The sequence below is a fragment of the Microtus ochrogaster genome, chromosome 8 (genome assembly GCF_000317375.1).
Source record: "Microtus ochrogaster isolate Prairie Vole_2 chromosome 8, MicOch1.0, whole genome shotgun sequence".
NCBI lineage: Eukaryota > Metazoa > Chordata > Mammalia > Rodentia > Cricetidae > Microtus > Microtus ochrogaster.
Genome location: NC_022015.1, coordinates 3,616,995 through 3,638,758, shown reverse-complemented (window position 1 = coordinate 3,638,758; position 21,764 = coordinate 3,616,995). Strand labels below are relative to the sequence as shown.

General features: G+C 37.4%; 1 protein-coding gene across 3 annotated transcripts in view; it reads right to left on the bottom strand.

Moving 5' to 3' along the window:
• Positions 1-21,764, bottom strand: part of Usp47 (ubiquitin specific peptidase 47) — a 100,422-nt gene that overhangs the window by 46,331 nt on the left and 32,327 nt on the right. For 2 of the 3 annotated variants that reach the window (XM_005351004.3, XM_013347677.2), the window contains 7 exons: positions 19,200-19,403; positions 17,129-17,242; positions 15,319-15,457; positions 9,426-9,522; positions 5,077-5,222; positions 3,841-3,920; positions 1,480-1,629 (listed from right to left, as the gene is read on the bottom strand). In XM_005351004.3, coding sequence (XP_005351061.1) covers positions 1,480-1,629; positions 3,841-3,920; positions 5,077-5,222; positions 9,426-9,522; positions 15,319-15,457; positions 17,129-17,242; positions 19,200-19,403 — 930 coding nt within the window. The remainder of the gene's footprint in view (positions 1-1,479; positions 1,630-3,840; positions 3,921-5,076; positions 5,223-9,425; positions 9,523-15,318; positions 15,458-17,128; positions 17,243-19,199; positions 19,404-21,764) is intronic. The other variant, XM_026781724.1, reaches the window with a different exon arrangement.

The window sequence follows — 21,764 nt, the reverse complement described above, 5'->3', positions numbered from 1 at the left end:
AGCACTTATTGCTGTTGCAGAGGACCCAAGTTCAGGAACAGCACTCATGATGGGCAGGCCACAGTCTTCAACTGCAGCTTTGGGGCATCCAATTATTCTAGCTTCCCTTGGGCACCTGCACACATGGCTGGAGACACATAAATACTAGTAAGATAAATCTTAGAAAAAGAACTGAAAAGACTCCATTAACCTATAAGGATCCAAGACGAAACCCTATTATTAGTGGTGCTATTTGAGAAGATAAACATGAGACAGTTTTAAAAACACCAGCTTTTGCTAATCGCCTTGAGCAATAAAATTACAAAATTCTGTGTTTTAAAGCTGTTTTGGGATGGAGTGACAGCTTTGTCAGCACAGTGCTTGCTGGGTAAGCCTGATCTGGGTCTCCAGTACCCAGGTAAGTGCTGTCTGTAGTGGCACATACTTGTATCCCATCTCTAAAGGAGAGACAGGATGACTCTGGGCTAAGACTGTTGCTTAGCCAAATCACTAAGATTCAGGTTTACCAAAAGACTACTTCAAAAATTAAAATCTGGGTCATCTCTGGTTATACACTGAGTTCAAAGCCAGCCTGGTCTACATGAGACCTAGTCACAAAATCTAACTTACTAATAACTAAAGATGTTCTAGTTATCTCTACAGGCTCCCTTAGCATATAAACATGTTGATAAATGTTTTTGATCACTAATTTTGAGCAACAACAACTCTTTCCCTGAGTTTCTTTTGTCTAAGCAAATAAACACACATATCTATCTCAATAAAAATGAGTAAGACAATACAGTGATTAAAACATGGATGCCAAGAAGAGACAGATGGGAAAACTTTAGACAAGCTCCCAATTAGACACTTAGCATATGAAAATAGGACACTATCTTTCTGACTTTCAAGTTATACAATGCTTGTGCTATTTCAAGGGACATAGAGGGTCATGGACAGTTTTCATGTGTCCAGGCTGACTAGTCATACATAAACACTTATGATCATCTTGCCTCAGTCTGGTGAGTGCTGAGATTATAGTCTCATATCAATGTACTTTGCAATTAAGTACTCAGAATAGGCCTGATTCTTAAAAAACAAAAAGTAAACTAGCCTTTATCGTAAGTCCTAGAGGTTATTTTCCAAATTTAGAAAAATGTATAGAGCAAATGACTTTTCTATGCCCCACCCCAAAAAGGCTAAAATATCATTTATAAAACAGAGGTTAAAAAAAAGGGTGAAATAATAATAAAGGCAAAATAATTCAATCACATATAGAGAAGACACCTACATTTCTTCTGTTCATACTTCCTCTTCTACGTGTAGCATCAGGATTCACTGAAGGGTCAAAACTCTTTGAGATTTTGCTATGCAAAGTACAGGAATGACTAACAACCCATGAAGGTATGTATATCTTAGGATGCTATCACCAGATAAGAGGTCACACTGCTTTCCTATTGTGTACTCTGTAAAAATACCACACAATCAGCGGAAGGTACATACCACACTAGCAAACGCTTGGCTGGACCCATAAGGTCGGATGACCAGTGGAATATCAAGATATGTGTCAATTCTCCAGCCCTCATAACCGCATTCCAGACACCTCACGTAGTCTTTCAGCTTGCCTTGATACAGCTCATTTATAAGATCAGCCTAAAAATAACATTCACATTTTAAAAAATATAAGCCACTTTAAGTTAATACCTAATATAATCAATGCTTTTTTGAAAAGACACAAGATGATATTGATTTTTAGTATTAAAATTTTAGAAAGCCAATTAAGATATATCTAAAATTTTAAGGGACAAAAGTGACACTTGAAAAAAGACTCACCTGATAAGAAATAAAATTAGATTAACATTAATTTAAAACAGAATGTATACAATTAACTATTTCAATAACCCAAACCAATAGAACTCTCAAGTAGTAAAACAGATGGTGATGACGTCAATTATCAGCACACTCTGTTCTTTTCCTTAGACAGAATGTGTCCTAAGCCACATTTCAGGTGCGTGGTTACAAAACTAAAGAGCTGTTATGCCTTGACTATTTTACACAAACATCACCAGTCTCACAGTATATTCTTATTTATAAAATTCCACTAATTTGGGCAAATAAAAAATTAAATATTAATAATAAACAAAACAATGCAAAAATTTAAGATATGAATTTGAACAATATCTTAAAATTAATTCCTCAAAATATCATCATCTAAAAGAATGCTTTTCTCTCACCTATTTCCCAAATATCCAACTGGGACTCTTCTGACTCAGAGTACGCAGATAATTCCCTAAGTAATGACCCTTTATATGAATGTCTTGCCTCAAGATTCTTGTACTAAGTTTTAGGAAGTCAGTAAGAATGTCCCAGCTGATCTTAATGAAGTCCAGACTCACAGAGAGAGAGAGAGATCTGAACAAGGAGGAAGGGTAACTTCTGACCTATGAAGAAGAAACAGACCCTAATACCACCTATATAAAATCACTCAATTCCCACAGAATTATGCAGAAGTCACAGGTGTTTAAATGATTTTCATCATCTCTCAAATAAAAACAAGTTTAAGAGAAAACATACTAACAGTTTTCTTCCTCATAAATTCACATCTGCTAAAATGTGCAAGGTGGATATACACACCTTCAGACTGGATCCACTAATGCCTGCTCTAATACAATTGACTTGATGAACTCATCTTCATTTTCCTGCCCCATTCAGGCAGATGTTCTTATATCTGCACCTGTAAGACTTTTCAATATAGTTCAAAACTAGTGTCCTAAAATATTGGTATTTCCCCACACAAATAAATAATTTATGTAACTAAACATAGTTACAAAACAGTTGTTATTTCTATTTATAAATTCTCTTATATTCTTCTATTCACCTTTTGAAAGCTGAGGTACAGACCCCTTAAACCTGATTTCATAATGTACAAAAGGATTCCCACCCCGTTTAAAAGATTCTCTTCCAAGCAACTGCATCATTCCAATCAGAGGTCAGGTCCTGAGGAGCTCTTACTCTTTCATTCCTGGGATACTCTATTATACCCAGTCTATATACTCTCATCCACACTGAATCCTACAGAGCAAAATCACTCGGTGAGTTAAGTCACACAAATAAGGACCCTAAATGTCAAAGTACATGATTACACTTGACTGGGCAAATGAAGACAAAGCTTGATGAAAACACTTTATATGTGGTATTTATTTAAAAAAAATGAAACCAATACTCAAAATTAGCCCCCTAAACAGGAGATGTGTTGAGTGGAAAAAGACCTTCTTGCACATACAGACCAATTCTGTTGAATGTGCTGGCTAGTTTTATGTCAACTTGACACAAGTGAGTAACCAGAGAGGAGAGTGATGCAATTGAGAAAATGCCTCCATAAGAAGTAGGGCATTTTCTTAATTAATGATTGACGTGGGAGGACCTAATCATTGTGGGTGGTACCACCCTTGGTCTGGTGGTCCTGGGTTCTATAATAAAGCAGGCTGAGCAAGCCAGTAAGTAGCACCCCTCCATGGCCTCTGTATCAGCTCTTGCCTCCAGGTTCCTACCCTGTTTCAGTTCTTGTCCTGACTTCCTTCAGTGATGGACTATGATGTGGAAATTTAAGGCAAAACAATGCTTTCAGTCATGGTGTTTCACCTTAGCAATAGAAACCCTATTAGGACAATGAGGAAGCTGAGGTTTGGGGTAGTTTAAAGAAGATGCTTAGGACTCAATCAACAGCAGATGGGATAGTAATTTCAATTCCATTTGTAGTAGACTGATGCCCAGGTCTTAAAAAATTCCAACAGAATAAAAGTCATTTTAAGATATCAACTGACTTCTTAACATAGTCCCCTCAGCTTGAGAAAGAGAAGTTACCTGTTCTGTTTGCTTCCATTTCTGTTCCAAAGCATCAAACATAACGCGGCATAGTTCTTGTACATCATGCTGTTGCCAAGCTATGTTAATACAAAATTTAATTAAAAATAGTATCAAACAACATAATGAAACATTGCACTACTATTTCAACATAAAAAGGAACATATACAGGTCTACTTTAAACAACTGAAAGCTTCTTAAGAATATAGGAAGACATATTACAGCTATGACAAGACAAGAGACAAATAATCAAACCAGTGTTGTGTAAGTAGCTTTCTGGTACTGGAATACTTGTTAGTTTTCATTGTAAAGAAATATGTTAGACACCCTACATTAAGGACATTTCTCTCTGTATCAGACAGAAAACCACAACCAATCAAAATGCAGAACTATGGAGTCCAGTCCTAACACGTTTGTAAAATCAATTAATGAAAAAAGAGGTAAAAAATTCTTAAAGAGAGCAAGGAGAGGTACAAGAGAAGGCTGAGAGGGAGAAAAGAGAAGAGAGAAATGATGAAATTATATTATAATATCAAAAAATAAAAGAAATATTTTTAAAGTAACAAAGTAAAAAAACCTGCCCCCTTTTAATATTTTTTGCAGTATCTTTATCATGTTGAAAAAAAAAACTAAGGAAAAAACCCTGTACCATTTTTTTATTTTAAGCTCATTAAAAATAGAAAATACAGCAGAGTGGTGGTGGCGCACACCTTTAATGCCAGCACTCAGGAGACAGAGGCAGGCGGATCTCTGTAAGCTCAAGGCTAGCCTGGTCTACAGAGTGAGTTCCAGGATAGGCTCCAAAGCAACAGCAAAATCCTATCTCGGAAGAAAAGAAAAAAAAGAAAAAGAAAATACCAAACCAGGAGATGGCACACACCATTAATCTCAGCACCTGGGAGGCAAAGGCAGGCAGATCTTGGTGACTTCAAGGCTAGCCTGGTCTACAAAGAGAATTCAAGGACAGCCAGGGTTGTTGCACAGAGTAACCTTGTCTCAAAACCAACCAACCAAACAAACAAAAAATTAGAACATACTAAATTTAACTATACAAGAACCTTAATTGGTTAAAATTTATCTTTCAGAGCTTAACAACTAAAAATAAATTAACATTCAAGCAAAAACCAGTATGTTTCAAGTAAAGATCATTAAATTGTTGATGTGTTGTAGATATGTGATGCTCTGGTCCAGAAGTCTCTGAACACTAGAAGTTGTTATCATTAAGAGAGTTATTACCCTCACTGCTATCCCATCCAAAGCTCCTTGTAACATCTGTGGTCTCAATCGCTCTCTTTTTGCTGGTTTGTAACAAAACAAAAAGCCTTTGTAATTGGTACGGGATGCTTGTCACAGGATCTTCTTCAGATTCTTCAAATTCCCACCTAGGAGGATGAGATCATGTTAACTGTATAAAATGATTCCATGCTTTAAAACAAAATTAATACCAAAATCATCACATAAGATCTTAATTCTAGGTAATACACAAAGTTTGGATATTAACTAAAACTATTAAATAAATCAGTTTTTCTCTAATTTACAAACAAAACAAAAAGCAGGTGGCTCTAGTCTGGAGAATGAAAGGCAAAGCTTACTTACGTGTAAGGGTCAAATCTGAATCTGACCAAACTTTGTCCTAATAAGTAATTCACAAAAAATGCAGAGTATTCAAGAACAAAACATTAAAACCCAAACTGGAAAAAACTTAAGACAAATAACACCAGCTTTCAATATATACATATGTGTTCAGGGAATTACAAAGGAGAACAGATGGATCTAAAACAGATTACATCAATTAAGAAACATATTGATCATTAAGATCAACTATGAGTCTTGACTGGATCTGATTAAACAAATGGTTTAAAAAGTTATGTGTTTGCCGGGCAGTGGTGGTGCACGCCTTTAATCCCAGCACTTAGGAGGCAGAGGCAGCTGTGAGTTTGAGGCCAGCTTGGTCTACAGAGTGAGTTCCAGGACAGGCTTCAAAGCTACAGAGAAACCCTGTCTCAAGAAACAAAAACAAAAACAAACAAACAAACAAACAAACAAAGGTTATGTGACCATCACAGGAACTCTAACACTGAGCCATTATATCACAAATGAAATGGAGCTATGCCTACCAAGTCACTGGGATGGAAGTTTACACACAGACCACCAGTTCTCAACCTTCCTAATGCAGCAACCCTTTAATACAGTTAGTTATTCTTCATGTGTGGTGACCCTCAATCATAAAATTACTTTTGTTCCTATTACATAAATGTAATTTTGCTACTGTTATGAATCATAAATGTCGGATATGCAGGATTTCAGATAATCAACCCCTGTGAAAAGGGTCACTTGGCACCCAAAGGGGTCACAACCCACAGGTTGAAACTGCTGATATAGAAAGCCTAGATTACCAATTAGTGCCATTCACAGATGAGTAATGAGAGCAGATGACTCATGATACTATTTCCTCATTTCTAAATGTTTCAAATATTCAGCCATAAAACATTTTTAAAAGCTATTGAGTAAATTAAATAATCCCAGTAGATTTTTATTCTCAAATATTTATAAGTGATCATCTAGTCTTAGCTATAGGGACTGCCTCAGCAAGTGAATTTCCCATATGAAAAACTTAGGATCACATGGCAGAGAAAAGACTGGGTAACCAGAGTTAGCTAACACACTCACAAGCTCTTAAGGGATACTGTATGTAATAGAACAAAATGCCAAGCTCCAAACGTTCAGAACACTATTGATGGTGTCCTGTCTTGAACTATCAACGTGAAGATTACTTCATTGCTCTCAATGAGTTTCAAAAGGAGGCTTGACTATTACTTTTCCTATGCTGCAGTTTACAAATGGTTTTGATTATACCCTTCTTTTAAGTGTTCAATACTTTTTTGTATTTTAGGACTGAGGGGTTGTACTTCTGTGGCCCTGCCCCTTTTACCCACAGGCAAGTCCTCCAGCCTCTAATCTACTTTCTTTTATACCCAATCTCTGAGATCAAATATGTTTTAACCCTCTCCCTCCTCTATACTCAGTCACCAGCTTTCCTGTTAGTTATCTTCATGAAAGGTTCTTAGGTCTGTCATTACAGGATCTCAAATTCTATTACAAACTTAAGAAGTTGTAAATCTCTTGAGATTTGCAATTTTGCAATTTAGTTAGATGCTTTGTTGACACATTCAATTCTTCCCTCTCTTTTATTACTATAAAAAAGTTGCCAGTATGTCATCATAGTTTTCATTCAGAAGTACCACTGCTACCCAGGATCACCATTCTGACCTCATGCATCCAGGCTTGGTTTAATGACAGGACCTCCCAAGGATCTCTTTCACATCACTTTCAAATGTGCTACATAAGCTTCCCTAAGAAGTCATATAATGTATCACAAGCCTCCAAGTTAACACTTAGGTCTATGTCAGCTACTACATAAGAGATAAATATGCAACTTCATCCCTTCACTGTGCTGCTCCACGCAGCAGTGCAGGCCTCCTAGGTCTACCTGTACTCAGACATCAGTGCTGCCAGGCTTTGTTCAGCCCACCTGCTATGAACTTCCACCTATAGTTTCAATCTCAAAGAATCCAGTCCTCCTCTTTGAACCTGTGCCTTAGCCTTCATCCCTATTCATAGTGGATTTCTTTGGCTTCCAAAGGTTTCTGCATTTACAGCTCTTGGGCTACCATGAAAGCTGCTCTTGTGGCTGTTTCCCTTTCCTCATTGTCTAAAACTGTAACCCAGCTCAACCCTTTCTTCTGAAGTTTCTCTCTCTACTTTGCTTTATTTCTTTCCTGACATAATGGGCTTGTAAAATGAATTTATTTATTATACAGGCTCTCGATGGAAGCTCTGAAGGAGGGACTTGTCCTATTAACACTGTGAACTCTGTGTCTAATAGAACTCATGGTATGCAGTCACTGTCCAAGGAATGTTTGCTACCTCAACAGTCCTGAGGTACTCTTTTTTTCTACAGAGCTGTAAATTTGTAGGCCACCTTCAAAGTATCAGAATCCATAGTTAAACAAGGACCTGGGATACATACCCTCACGCAAAATATGCTGTAATGGGCAATCATCTTGGACTACTTAAACCTTCTCAGCAGGCTCTAGTCCACCGCTAACCTCGCCTTCCAGTATGCTGACAGCTGTGCTCATCTAGGGGTCTCTGCAACCCACTCTATTCACCGTCATCAGCTACAGTACAGGAGCATCAGAGACTGGGTCCTGACATTTAAGTGTGGCCTCAGCAGTATTTGTGTCTTAGGAGCTGCTTTTACAAAATGAGGTAACAAAAGCAGATAATTCACAGCCATTGTGAGAACTGGGTGGGTATATAAAAGTGCCCCCAAGAGTCCTGACACAATTAGGGAGCACTAACTATTCACTATGACTTCTAAGAAGTTTCCTTGTATACAATGTCCTCTTTCTTGTCAACCTGGCCAAAACATACCTGCTTCATGACCTATTTCAAGCCCTATCCATTTCACTAAACCATTCATTTCTCCATGTTTCATTAATATCTCTCTGCTCTCAGTTCTTGTGTCATTTAGCTGACCCTAAATATTACTTAAATTATATAACAGATGGTTATTATAGACAGATATCTTAGTTTTACTCCTTCTCTGTCTGCCCAAGAGCCTAAAATATAATTATTACCAGGCAACAAATAATAAAAATGAAAACATTTCTGATTCCACAAGCAAATTAGGAGAACAAGATTACAAATGAGTGTGGGGAGAGACCATGAGTTAGCAATACAACCAATAATATTACAACTTTATAAAGAATTTAAATACCTACTTATATTACTCCAAAGGTGCCACTCAAAAGCAACAGGAGAAAGAAAAACAATCAGTTTACTCATACTTTAAGAATCTAAATTGTTGGGCAGGTTGGCACACACCTTTAATTCCAGTACTTGGGAGGCAGACTCAGGTGGATTCTGAGTTCGAAGCCATCTTGGTCTACATAGTGAGTTCCAGCACAGCCAGAGCAACATAGTAAGATCCTGTTTCATAAAAACCACTAAAAAACTAACACATACTTTAAGTAGACTAAGCAAAAGCACATGAACTATATTATAAAAATTAATATAAAATATACATAAAAATGGCTGAGTTTGGAGTTTACTAGACATGGTAAATGCTTCCATAAAGCATTTTAAAGTATCTGATGTAGTCTCAGAAACATGCATACATATTTATTAAACAAACAAGCTATGCTGTATTTTAGCTAGAGAGCAGTTTAAAAAATAACACTGACTTCTTAATTGAAGGGGGTGGGGGAAGAAAATGAATGTACAGGTTACATGTCTGGATTCTCTCTAAATCAGACATGCCTTTCCCTATAAAAGCAGTAAAACTATGAATGGGGACATTCATTAATTTGATTCTTTCCTATCCAGTCATTTCTGATTCTCCCTCTCCATGGCTCCCATGTCAGTCTCTCAAAAGTTTTTTGTTCATATATACTATTCAAGAAGTCAGCTTATAAAGTAAGAAATACCCCAAATGTTACAAGTAAGTCTAAGAAGGAAAATTCAATTTCATTATTTAAAAACTATACTTTTATTATTAGAACATTTTCCCAAATACTCACTTATATAAGGCATTCCTAAATTCAGGAGTCATAAAAAGTGTTTGCAAAAGGCTATTTAGATAGCATGTCATCGCCTGGTTTACTAATCCCACATAACCTTTAAAGAGAAAACACAAATACAGACAAATCAGCACTTAAGCAAAAACACTACCAAAAGAAAAAAAAGAGAAAGAAAAAGAAAACAATGCATAGCAGAGGGCAACAGTGCTTAGTTGGAAATTACTGTTTTTTGTTTTTTGAGTGAATTAAAACATTTTAAAAAATCTATTACTCTTTCATTTATTATATCACAACCAGTTTCCCCTCCCTCCTCTGCTCCTAGTCCCTCCCTTCTTGTCTTCCCCAGATCTACTCCTCCCCAGTTTCCCTCTTCAGAAAAGAGAAGGCCTCCCAGGGATCAAGCAAACATGGCATAACAAATCACACGAAGTTAAACACACTCATACCAGTGCTGGGCAAGCAACCCAGTAGGAGGAAAAGGGTCCCACAAGCAGGCAAAAGAGCAAGAGGTACCCCTGGTCTCACTGTTAGGACTCCCACAAGAATAACAAGCTACACAACCATTACATATATGTAGAGGACACAGATCAGACCTATACAGGTTCCTTGATTGTTGCTTCAGTTTCTGTAAGCCCCTATGAGTCTTAGTTAATCCTGTGGTGTCCTTGACTGCTCTGGCCCCTACAATCCTTCTTCCCCTCTTCTGCACAATTCCCAAAACTGTGCCTAATGTTTGGCTGTGGGTCTCAGCAACTATTACTATTAGTTGCTGAATGAAGCCTCGCTGCTAACAACTGTGCTACGCTCGGGTAAAGGAGTATAGCAGAATATCATTAGGAGTCATTTCATTGACTTTTCTCCTAGTCGTGTTTGGTTCTATCCTAGGTCTCTGGCCTATCAAGCTCTGGGTCCTGGTCCCCCAGGCAGTGTCAGGTGTGGGTATCAGTTGAACAGAGTTGGTTGACAGAGTTTGGAGTTTGCCCCTCTGTTTTTCAGCCTTGCTTTGGTCTTGTATTTCTTCACTATCCTCCCTTTCCTCCATTTTGGAACAGTAATGTACATACGGTGTCATTAATATGTTGGAAATGTATGATTTTTTTTAATTTTGATTTTATAAGGGATTACAGTTAAGAAAGTACGTGAACCTCAGAAGAGACTTTGAACTTTGGATTTTAAACTTTGTTAAGATTGTGATAGAAGCTGGACTAAATACATTTTGTATTATGCTATGGCTACAATCCTATGGGCCAGGGAGTGGAATATGGTACTCTGAATAGGTAGGAACCCCACAAACTCATGTGTTTGAATGCTTGGCCCATAGGAAATGGGACTATTAGGAAGTGTGGCCTTGGTGGAGGAAGTGTGTCACTGTGAGGGGTGAGTTTTGAGGTCTCCTATGCTCAAACTACTCCCAGTGTGGGATAGCATCTTCTGCTGCTTGTGGATCAAAATGTAAAACACTTACTCCTTCTCCAGCACCATGTCTGCCTGCATGCCACCTTAGCTCTTGCCATGATGATAAAGGACTACACCTTTGAACCAGCTTTCATTCTTCAGTTGAGTGACATCTAGGTTGTTTCAGTTTCTGGCTAAAGCTGCCATGAACATAACTGAGCAAGTATTCTCACGGTAGAATGGAGTGTCCTTGGGTATACGCCAAGGAGTGGTATAGCTGCGTCCTGAAGTATATCAATCAATTCCTAATTTTCTGAGAAACTGTCATACTGATTTCCAAAGTGGTTGTACAAGTTGCACTCCCACCAGCAATGGAGGAGTGCTCCCCATGCTCTATATCCTCTTTAGTATGAGCTATCACTTGTGTGTTTGATCTAGACAATTCTGACAGGTATAAGATGGAATCTCAAGAGTCATTTTGATTTGCATTTCCCTGATAGCTAAAGATGTTGAACATTTCTTGAAGTGTTTCTTGGCCATTTGATAGTTCTCTGTTTAGATCTATATCCCAATCTTTAAAAATTAGATTACTTGGTTTGTTATGTCTACTTTCTTGAGTTCTTCATATATTTTGGTTATTAGCCCTCTGTCAGATGTGGAGTTGGTGAAAATCATTTTCCCATTCTGTAGGCTGTTATTTTGTCCTATTGATGGTGTCCTTTGCCTTACAGAAGCTTTTCAGTTTCATGACGTTCTAGTAATTCTAGCTGATTTTAGTGCCTGTGCTATTGGTGTTCTGTTTAATTCAGGAAGTTGTCTCTTGTTCCAATGAGTTCAAAGGTTTTCTTTTCTAGAGGGTTCAGTGTATCTGGTTTTATGTTCAAATCTTTGATCTACTTGAGCTTGAGTTTTTATGCAGGGTGACATATATAGATCTCTTTGCGTTCTTCTACATGCCAACATCCACTTAGACCAGCACCGTTTGTTGAAGTTGTTTTCTTTTTTCCATTGTATATTTCTGGCTTCTTTATCAAAAATCAGGTGTGAAGTATGAAGGAGCAACTGCCGGGGGGAGCAGGCTTGAGCCAGAGACCTCTGTGGATTAGACCCAAGAGAGGAATCCCCTGAGGAGCAGGCCCAAGCCAAGGACATCTGCAGGCCAAAGCCAGGGACATCTGCAAAAACAGGAACAAGCCAGCAACCTCCAGTGGAGTAGTCCCTAGCCAGCACCTCCTTGGGATCAGGCCCAAGAAAGCAACCTCCTTGTGAGCAGGCTCAAATGACAACTGGGATTCCAGAGCAACCCGTCAAGTGACCTGTCAATCCCGGGTGACTAGAACCATGCCCTGACTACACCACAAGGAGCAACCATCTGAGCCTTGGCTCCACTGGCACCTGTGAGATTAATCACCAGAGACACAGCCCCAACTACACCAATCACAGAAAAAGGTGGGTAGAAAAGGTAAGAACAAACTCAACACCAAAAAGAGCAAAAGATACCAACAAAAACTAGTGGCTGTACAACAGCAAGACTTGAATGCCCCAATTCAAGTTGAAGCAGAAGAAAATGACCTAAAAAATAACTTTAGGAGAATGTTTGAGGCCTCTAAAGAGGAAATGAAAAACTCCCTTAAAGAAATGGAGGAAAAGACAAATAAAAAACTGGAAAAAAAATTCAACAAATCACTTAAAAAAAAACAGAGAAAATGCTATCAAACAGATGAAAGAAATGATTCAAGACTTGAAAACCAACATAGACATAATAAAGAAAACATAAACCGAGAGACTTCTGGAAACAGAAAAACGATCACAAACCACAAATGCAAGCATAAATAGTAGAACACAAGAGATGGAAGAGAGAAATCCATGCGCTGAAGATAGAATATAGGAAATAAATTAATTGGTAAAAAAAACCCATTAAATCTAACAAAAGCTTAACACAAAATATTTAGAAATACGGGACACCATGAAGAGACCAAACCTAAGATTAATAGGGATAGAAGAAGTTGTTCAATTCAAACGCACAGAAAATATATTCAACAAAATCATAGAAGAAAACTTTCCCAACCAAAAGAAAGATATGCAGATGAAGATACAAGAATCTTACAGAATACCAAATAGACTGGACAAAAAAAATCTTCTCACCATATAATAATTAAAACACTAAACATACAGAATAAAGAATATTAAGAGCTGCAAAGGAAAAAGGCCAAGTAACATATAAAGGCAGACCTATCAGAGTTACACCTGACCTCTCAATGGAAATAATGAAGGCAAGAAGGTCCTAGTCAAGTGGACATTAAAAGACCATGGATGCCAGCCCAGACCTTTGCACCCAGCAAAACTTTCAATCATCACAGATGGAAAAAAAAAAACAAGATATTCCATGACAGAACCAGATTTAAACAATACCTAGCCACAAACCCAGCCCTACACAAAGTACTAGAAGGAAAACTCCAAACCAAGGAAGTTGGCTACATCTACAAAAACACAGACAATAGATGATCTCACAGCAGCAAATCCCAAAGAAGGGAAAAAACGTACACAATAACACCACCACCAACAAAAACTGAAATAACAGGAACTAGCAATCACTACTACAGAATCCATCCTTCTGCTGCATACAAGAAAAGCTTCTCAACCTCAAAACAGACATCGCCTCAGAGTAAAGGGTTGGGAAGAATTTTTCCAATCAAATAGACCTAAGAAACAAGCTTGTGTAGCTATCCTAATATCTAACAAAATAGACTTCAAACTAAAATCAATCAAAAGAGACAAAGAAAAACATTTCAAATTAGTCAGAGAAAAAAAAATCCATCAAGAGGAAACTTATGCTGGAGAGGATGTGGGATAAAGGGAACATTCCTCCATTGCTGGTTGGAGTGCAAACTTGTGCCGCTTTGGAAATCAGTATGGCAATTTCTCAGAAAATTAGGAAACAACCTACCTCAAGACCCAGCAATACTACTTTTGGGTATATACCCAAAGGATGCTCAATCATACCAAAAGAACATATGCTCAACTAAGTTCATAGCAGCATTGTTTGTCATAGCCAGAACCTGGAAACAACCTAAATGCCCCTCGACCAAAGAATGGATACAAAAGATGTGGTACATTTATACAATGGAGTACTACACAGCAGCAAAATATAATGACAGTTTGAAATTTGTGGACAACTGGATGAATCTAGAAAACATCATATTGAGTGAGATAACCCAGACCCAGAAAGACAAATATAATATGTACTCACTCATAAGTGGCTTTTAGACATAAAGCAAAGAAAAACACAATGCCACAGAACACAATGCCAGAGAACCTAGACAACAAAGAAAACTCTAAGAGAGATATACATGGATCTAACCTACATGGAAAGTAGGAAAAGACAAAGTCTCCTGAGTAAACTGGGAACTTGGGGATCATGAGAGAGGGTAGAAGGGCAGAGGGTAGGAAGGGATGGGAGCAGAGAAAAATATATAGCTCAATAAAAACAATTTTAAAAATACAAAAATCAAGTTTACATAGGTGTGTGGATTTATATCTGGGTCTTTGATTCAATTCCATTACTAAGCCTGTCTGTCTTTATATTGATATGATTTTTATTACTATAGCTTTGTATTAGAGCTTGAAATCAGGGATGGTGATATTCCTGAAAGTTCTCTCCCTCCCTCTGTCAATCCCATGAGGGTTTCTGGGTGTAACATCCCTAGCTGTCCTGGAACTAGCTCTGTACACCAGGCTGGCCTCAAACTTAGAGATCCTTGGAAGTTCTTTTATTGTACTTAGCCTTCTTGGGTTTTTTGTTTTTTCCATTTGAAGTTGAGTATTATTCCTTTAAGGTGTGTAAATAACTGTGTTGAAATTTTGATGTGAATTGCACTGAATCTGTTGATTGCTTTGGGTAAGATTAACATTTATACTATGTTAATCCTCCTGATCCATGAGCATGATAGATCTTCCCAACTTCTGATAGTTTAATCAAATTTCTTTAAAGACTTGAAGTTATTGTCATACATGTCTTTCACTGGCTTGGTTAGTGTTACCCCATGATAGCTTATATTATTTGTGGCTACTGTGAGGTGTTGTTTCCTCCTTGGTTTCTTCCTTAGACCATTTGTCATTTACATATAGGAGGTATACTGATTTTTTTTCTTGAGTTAATCTTGTATCCAGTCACTTCGCTGAAGGTTTTATCAACTGTTAGGAGTTCCCCGGTAGAATTTTTGGGATCACTCAATTATACTATCATATAATTTGTGATTAGCAACAGTGTGACAATATCCAGTATCTTTTAGTTTGTGGAAAAATAAAAGTAGTAGCAATACATTAAATACAGTAAGGGGATAGGGGAAGAAACAGCACATAGCCTGGCAGTACTGACTATGCAGCTGCTGGCCTGTCATCTTGCTCTAGTTTCATATTGATGAAATGAAGAAATTCTACTAGGCCTGAACTTGCTGAGATTATGATTTTATGGAACACAACAATAAATAAGTCTTACCAGTTTCTGACTTGTTCAGAATTGATGAATAGGAGTAGCTCTGGCTGACATAATCACTGGTAGAGGCCACAGAACCTTCTCTTGGAAGTGGACCTATAAACCTGTCATGCATGCTGTCATCCACGTTACTGGAGTCCTCCTGAAACACAGCATAACCAGTATTTACTGACTAGCAACAGTAAGAAAAAGTTAAATTATGCTGTGATTGATCCTACCAGACACCCAAGGAGTGTGTGCCCGGGGTTTCCTGCAGACGTCACTGAAAGATGTCTCACTCAGAGTACCGAGCAATGTTCCTGACCCCTTTTCAAATAATTTTGTAAATTTTTCAAAAGTTTCTTTTGAAATTCCCTTTCAAATGTTTTATTTACATGAGGAAATGAGATGTCACCACTACAAAGTCCTGAGTGAGCACCTAAATATTCACTCATTTTTATGTCGTAAGTAAAGTCCAGCAGCTGAGGAACATTCAAGAATTGCTCGCTTAGATGGAGAGCTCCTTACAGTCTCTACTGAGAAACTTCCTGTCAATGTGTAAAATGTTGAAAAGGATTAAAGGGCACAAAATCAGCATAAGCAATTAAGACTGAGCAAGAACAGTGACTTAAGCAATTGAAACCACAACTCTAAAACTGTGAATCCAGAGCTCTACAATACAGCTAATTGTTATTTCAGAGTCACCCAAGGCCAATCAAAACCCTGTGATGCCACAAAATTAACAATGAACTTCAGGGTGCTTAAGTGGCACATTCATGTGCTGTCTCGGCACAGACACACCGTTTATTACCATCTCCTGCTCAAAGGGACCTCTTTATTCACAACAGATTTCTAACAGAAGGCCAGCATATTTGATGTTCTGAGCAAATTTTAGTGAAAAGAAGGCTCTGAAAAAGTTCATATTCTCTGAGCATTAGTCTATTCAGTCTGTAAAACAGCTAGGTAAATCAGACCAGGTTCTTTAATTTTTTAAACCTACAACCTCTGAAATTTGTAAACATCAAACAAGATTAACTAACCATAGTGTTGTGTTTTTTTAATGATTTTATTTTTTACTTTTATGTGTATGAATAGACCTGCATATATGTCTGGGCACCACATGTATGCAGTGCCTGAAAAGACCAGAAAAGGGTAGAGATCCCCTGGGACTGGAGTCATGGTTGTGAGCTGCCATGTGGATGCTAGGTAGGAATCAAACCTGGGTCCTTTCGAAGAGCAGGCAGTGATCTTAACCTCTGAGCCATCTCTTTAGCCTCCACCATGATTTTTTTTGTTAAATGTACAGTATCTGTAACATATATGTATACCTCTTCAAAAGTCAAAACTCTGGGAAGAAGTTCTTCTAACTGGGAGTCAGTGAGCTAATCTTTAAGGCTACTAGATTGGATAGGAATGACCGTTCAAAGAAGTCTGAACTGAGGTAAATACTAAATCAATGGAAGCATCTAACTGACCTATTAATCAACCCAAAAAAGATGGGGCTGGAGGTGCGTTAGGGAGTGGGAATGGAAATGGTCTTCCACTAAATAACAAAAGAGCTGATGAGTTTTATACTGAAGCAAAGCAATACAGGCCTTTATGGTGTTCTAACCTGGGCCTCTCCTAGCCTTGTCCAGTAGCAGCCCCAGAGTGGCAACAGACTAAACATAATAGTGCTTTGGATCCCTGATGCACCCTCACATATAACTAGAGCAAATCAACACAAAAGGAAAAGGAATCATGTATCACACAATTGTACACCTCTTCTTCCTCTGGAAAACTACATTCCCAGTGCACAAAATTATGGACATTTAAGTCTTTCTAAATAGCTTACCAACAACATCTGGGGCTGTTCACCATCTTTATCTGTCAAATGCAGAAAGTTCTTCTTTCCCGGTTCAAAATTAGCATCAAGAAGAGACTTGTCACTGGTGTGATCCAGTGGTGCCTATGAGCACAAAAATGTTAGAATATAAGAAAAATTATTTGATAATAAAACACCAAATATACAAACATTTTCATGAAAATAGTATTTTTCAGTAATAACTTGTCTGAATTTCTTTTCAGTCAGGTTTTTAAAGAACTCATCTATCACAAATTGAATTGCTAAACCCAATTAAGAATACATATGTTGTGGACATCCCAGAGGCTCACATTCCCCCATACCTAAAACCCCAAACAAAGAAATGGCTAAGAGACTGATGTTATGTATAATGCTCATCAAATTCAATACAGCTTGTCAATATACACTGGCTTTTTCTAAAATGTATGTAATGTAATATTTTCATAAAAAACTTTTTAAAAAGTTTATATAACTAAAACTACAAAATGTTTGACATATGAATATAAGAATTCCAAGATAAGCAATGTACTGAATATCCAAACCCAAAGTAGGCATGGGAGCTCACACCCACAATCCCATCACTTGGGAGGCTGAAACAGGAAGCTCATAGTCAAGTTCAAATCCTACTGGGGCTACAGAGTGAGACCCTGTCTCAAACTCTTGTCCTAAATGACAAAATAATTGTACAACATAAGTGTGTGTGTGTGTGTGTGTGTGTGTGTGTGTATACTAACATAACCATTTAAGAAGAATATTGAACTAGGGAATGCTATCTATTTCCACTTTACTGTCAGGACTCAAGAAGTTATGGGGTTGAAAGGCAGAAATTAACACTTCTTCAATAATCTGCACGTAACTCATTTATTACTGCAATAAAAATAAATATAGGATTGGATCAGATAGTGACCTAATCATGTGTCTACTAAATAATCCTCCAAACTCCATGAAATGCCAACAAAAATTTTTAAAGAAAAACCTGGCAACAACACAGAAAAAAGAGTATCCTGAACATAGCAGAAATTCAGCGAAATTAAAAAATAGAAAATAGTTATGATTTATGGAAAAACAAACTTAGAAAAAACTCAGAGCTTAAAGTGTAGAATTCAAAGTGCCTACAAGAGACTACTGTAGAAGGAAACACATAAGGGTGGTAGGAACACTAAGCAAAGATTAAGAGCTGAGGCCAGGGAACGAGGTGAACAAATGGCACAGGGCATTCTTTCAGACTGGCCTCTCCTTTCCCTCTTCAGACTAAGCGGTGGGCAATGGAACTCTCCCTGTCAAAGCAAAGTATGGCACTATGGTCACCAGAGCAGATCAGAGCCATGCAGGGTTATGCTGTCACCTCTCAACTCCACAGTCAGATGGGGCTGACATCAGGAGGCTCCATCCCTTCCATAAGAAAATGGAAACTGAATACTACAAATTTAATCAGCCTCTGAAGAGCTTCTTGAATATAAAGATGAGCAAAACAAGAATTGCTCAGTCTTTGAAGAGATGCTACAATATAAAAGAAATGAGGCAATGCAACAAATAAAGAAGTAGAAACATCACAAAGGAAGTGAGCAGTTAACAGGACAGAGTCTGAGACATAAAAAAAGTTCATATCTGAGACTGCACACATTAGAAACACTTTTAAGCTTGAGAGTTAAAAATCAAGAGTTTTACATTGTAACATACTACTTGTGTATATAGAAAAAGATGCCCAGAGATACACATAGGTACACAAAATAAAAAGTACTCTTATTAATAAATTTACTATTAAAATGAGTATCTCAGTAAACACAGAAAAATTTCTTTTGTTGATATGCATGATAGTCAACTTTTTATGAATACAAAACTGATGACCTGATGATATTATGCAAACTTCAGGACAACTGTTGACTCCACAAGAGAGAAGGGACCAGTCACTGTGTTGTACTCAGCGACTACATTTTTGATAACTCTATAAATGGCATTGTAATGTCCAGGCTTTCATTTATTAACACTAACAACCACAGTAATCATAACTATGACATTATTCTGTGCAGCTTCAGCAGATGCATTAGGTCTGAGGGTTTACCGTATCAGTAGTATTGACTCCATTTCCCCACGCCAGATCAAAGGTTCCATTTATGTAGCCTACTTTGTTGGCCACATCTTCAAAGAGTTTTCTGACTGGGGTAGATGCTGGTAAATTTAAAGTGATCCGTTCATTCACTGTCTTTGAATTAGTAGTATCTTGTATTATACATAAGACTCTTGGTTCTTCAGCAGCATTTTCTATCTGAAATTTTTTAAAAATGTTATTTTCAATTATTATTCTTAAAGGAAAACACAGCTATAATTAACAATAATATTTTATGATCACTGTAAAGAACCCATACAACAGAGTAACTGTTTTACTCTGTAAAAAATATGCCCTAATTGATCATGTCAAATATAAGCACCATGTTTACTTTGTAAAAGTAGTTATTCTTGTGGATATTTGGTTTTACCTTTTAAGGTTATAAAGTAACAGAACCAAGAAGCCATGAAAACTTTAAGTTAAAAGTTACAAATGTAGAGTTTGCTGCTCTTCTACAAGACAGAGTTTGTTAAACAGTTCACAGACACTTGTAACTCAGCTCCCGGAGACACCAGTGCTCTCTTCTGCCCTTCCTGGGTACATAGGTGGTGCATAGATATATACGCAGGCAAAACATACATATAATTTTATTACCGAGTTTGATCTTTAAAAAATGAGTTATTACCAAATCTTTTCAACTATCAATCTGGAAATCGGACTGTAACTTAGCCTTCCTTCTATTATAAATTCTCCTTCCATCAGTAATTGCAAAGACAAAATTTTTTGGAATATCTTTTTCAAAACCAAACCAAACCAAAAATATGTCCTACACCCCTCTCCCAAACTCTTGAAAATACTGATTTTTTTCCATTTCATCAACTGCATCTGAACACACTGGATGCTTGAGTAGAATAAATTCCTTTCTCTTCTTCATCTAGTGCCACCCCAACAAGAGCCACCTACACTTACCAAGCTTCTGAAACAAAAGCCAAGCTAAGAGTCTTCCAGTTTCAGCTCCCTCTTTATCTGCCACTTGCACCAAACTGTATCTAGTCTACTTTTAGGTACCCCTTGTTGCTCTGTTCCTCTCCTATGACCAGAGTATCTTGTATCAAAATTATGGCAACAGTTTCCTCAGAAGTTTGTGTCTTTCAATTTTCCTTCAATCCAAAACAGTATTTCTAATACTAGCTCTGGTTATGACTCACTTGCTTTCCCTGGTAGACCTCTGGTCATCCCCAAGAAAGGATATTCAGAAACACAATCTTCACACATAGTGCTCTACCCAAATATCTTGTCCCCTCCTCTCCCCTTCTAGTCCCCTCTCCCCACTTTGAGGTACTGGGAACTGAATTTAGAGTCTCTTGCATGCTAGCCAATACTCTACCATTTACTTTTAGTCCCATTTCCAAGAACACCTTCTTTGTCTTTAACAGGATCAATTGTAATCTTTTGTTATGCCCATATTATCCACTTTAAATAAGAATCAATATCATCAACTAATACAACGGACAGTCACAAGGTTCCTGTCAGGTGAGGTAAAGTAAAATCACTAAAATCTGTTTCTGCAATATCAATTTGGACTTGTAAGGGATCGTGTAAATTAAGGTTAATCCTATTAGTTTCAAATAGAAATACATTGCTATGAAAGTGTAACATTTAAAACAGATGGGTTAGCACTATATTTCAGAAAAATAAAACATCTAATTACTAACAATAACATCTTAAAAATGAAAATGAGAAATACCTTCTCCATAAAACTGTAAAGAGGGCATTATTAATATACCCATGAAAAGGAGGAAAAGCCTTCAATTGTATTTTTAAGGGAGATATTAACACATAGAATGGGTTATATTAAACACTTGAAATCCAAATTAAGAAACATAAACCATATCTTAAAAAAAAATTTGTGCCTGCACTGACAGCTCTTCCAAAGGACCCAGATTCAATTTCCAGCACCCACGCGGCAGCTCACAACTGTTTTTAACAGCTAGGAGATCCGACACCCTCACACAGACATACATGAAGACAGAACATTAATGCACATAAAATAAAAATAAGGATTTAAAAAATCTGGTCTATAGTAAATGGGTGAACTCAAAATAATTTCAACTACTAAACATTTTTGCTTGGATTTTTTTAATTTGTTTGTTTTGAGACAAGACAGAGTCTAGAAACAAATCCTAGACTAGGCTGACCTTGAACTTTTCTCAGTCTTCCACGTGGTGGTATTAAAGGCATGCTCCCCACCACGACCAGCAAATATCTGCTTTGTAATTCCAATACACCTTAGATGAACTAGATATGGAAAATGCTGCAGAGTGATATACTAGCAATGGTGCTATAGCAATATCACATCTCTATATAACCCCAGCTGCCAACTTCCTCAAAATGCGTGAGAGTAAACAACTAGATTCTTCTTCTCCCACCAGAACACACAGGGAAGTTACACTAGAAGCTACATAAAGAGCACTGTTCTACAGTAAACACAAAATTTAATCTTAAGAAGGTGAATCCAAAGACAAACATATAGGCATCCCCCTGAATATTAACCTTCATCAGGCGATGAAAGGAGACAGA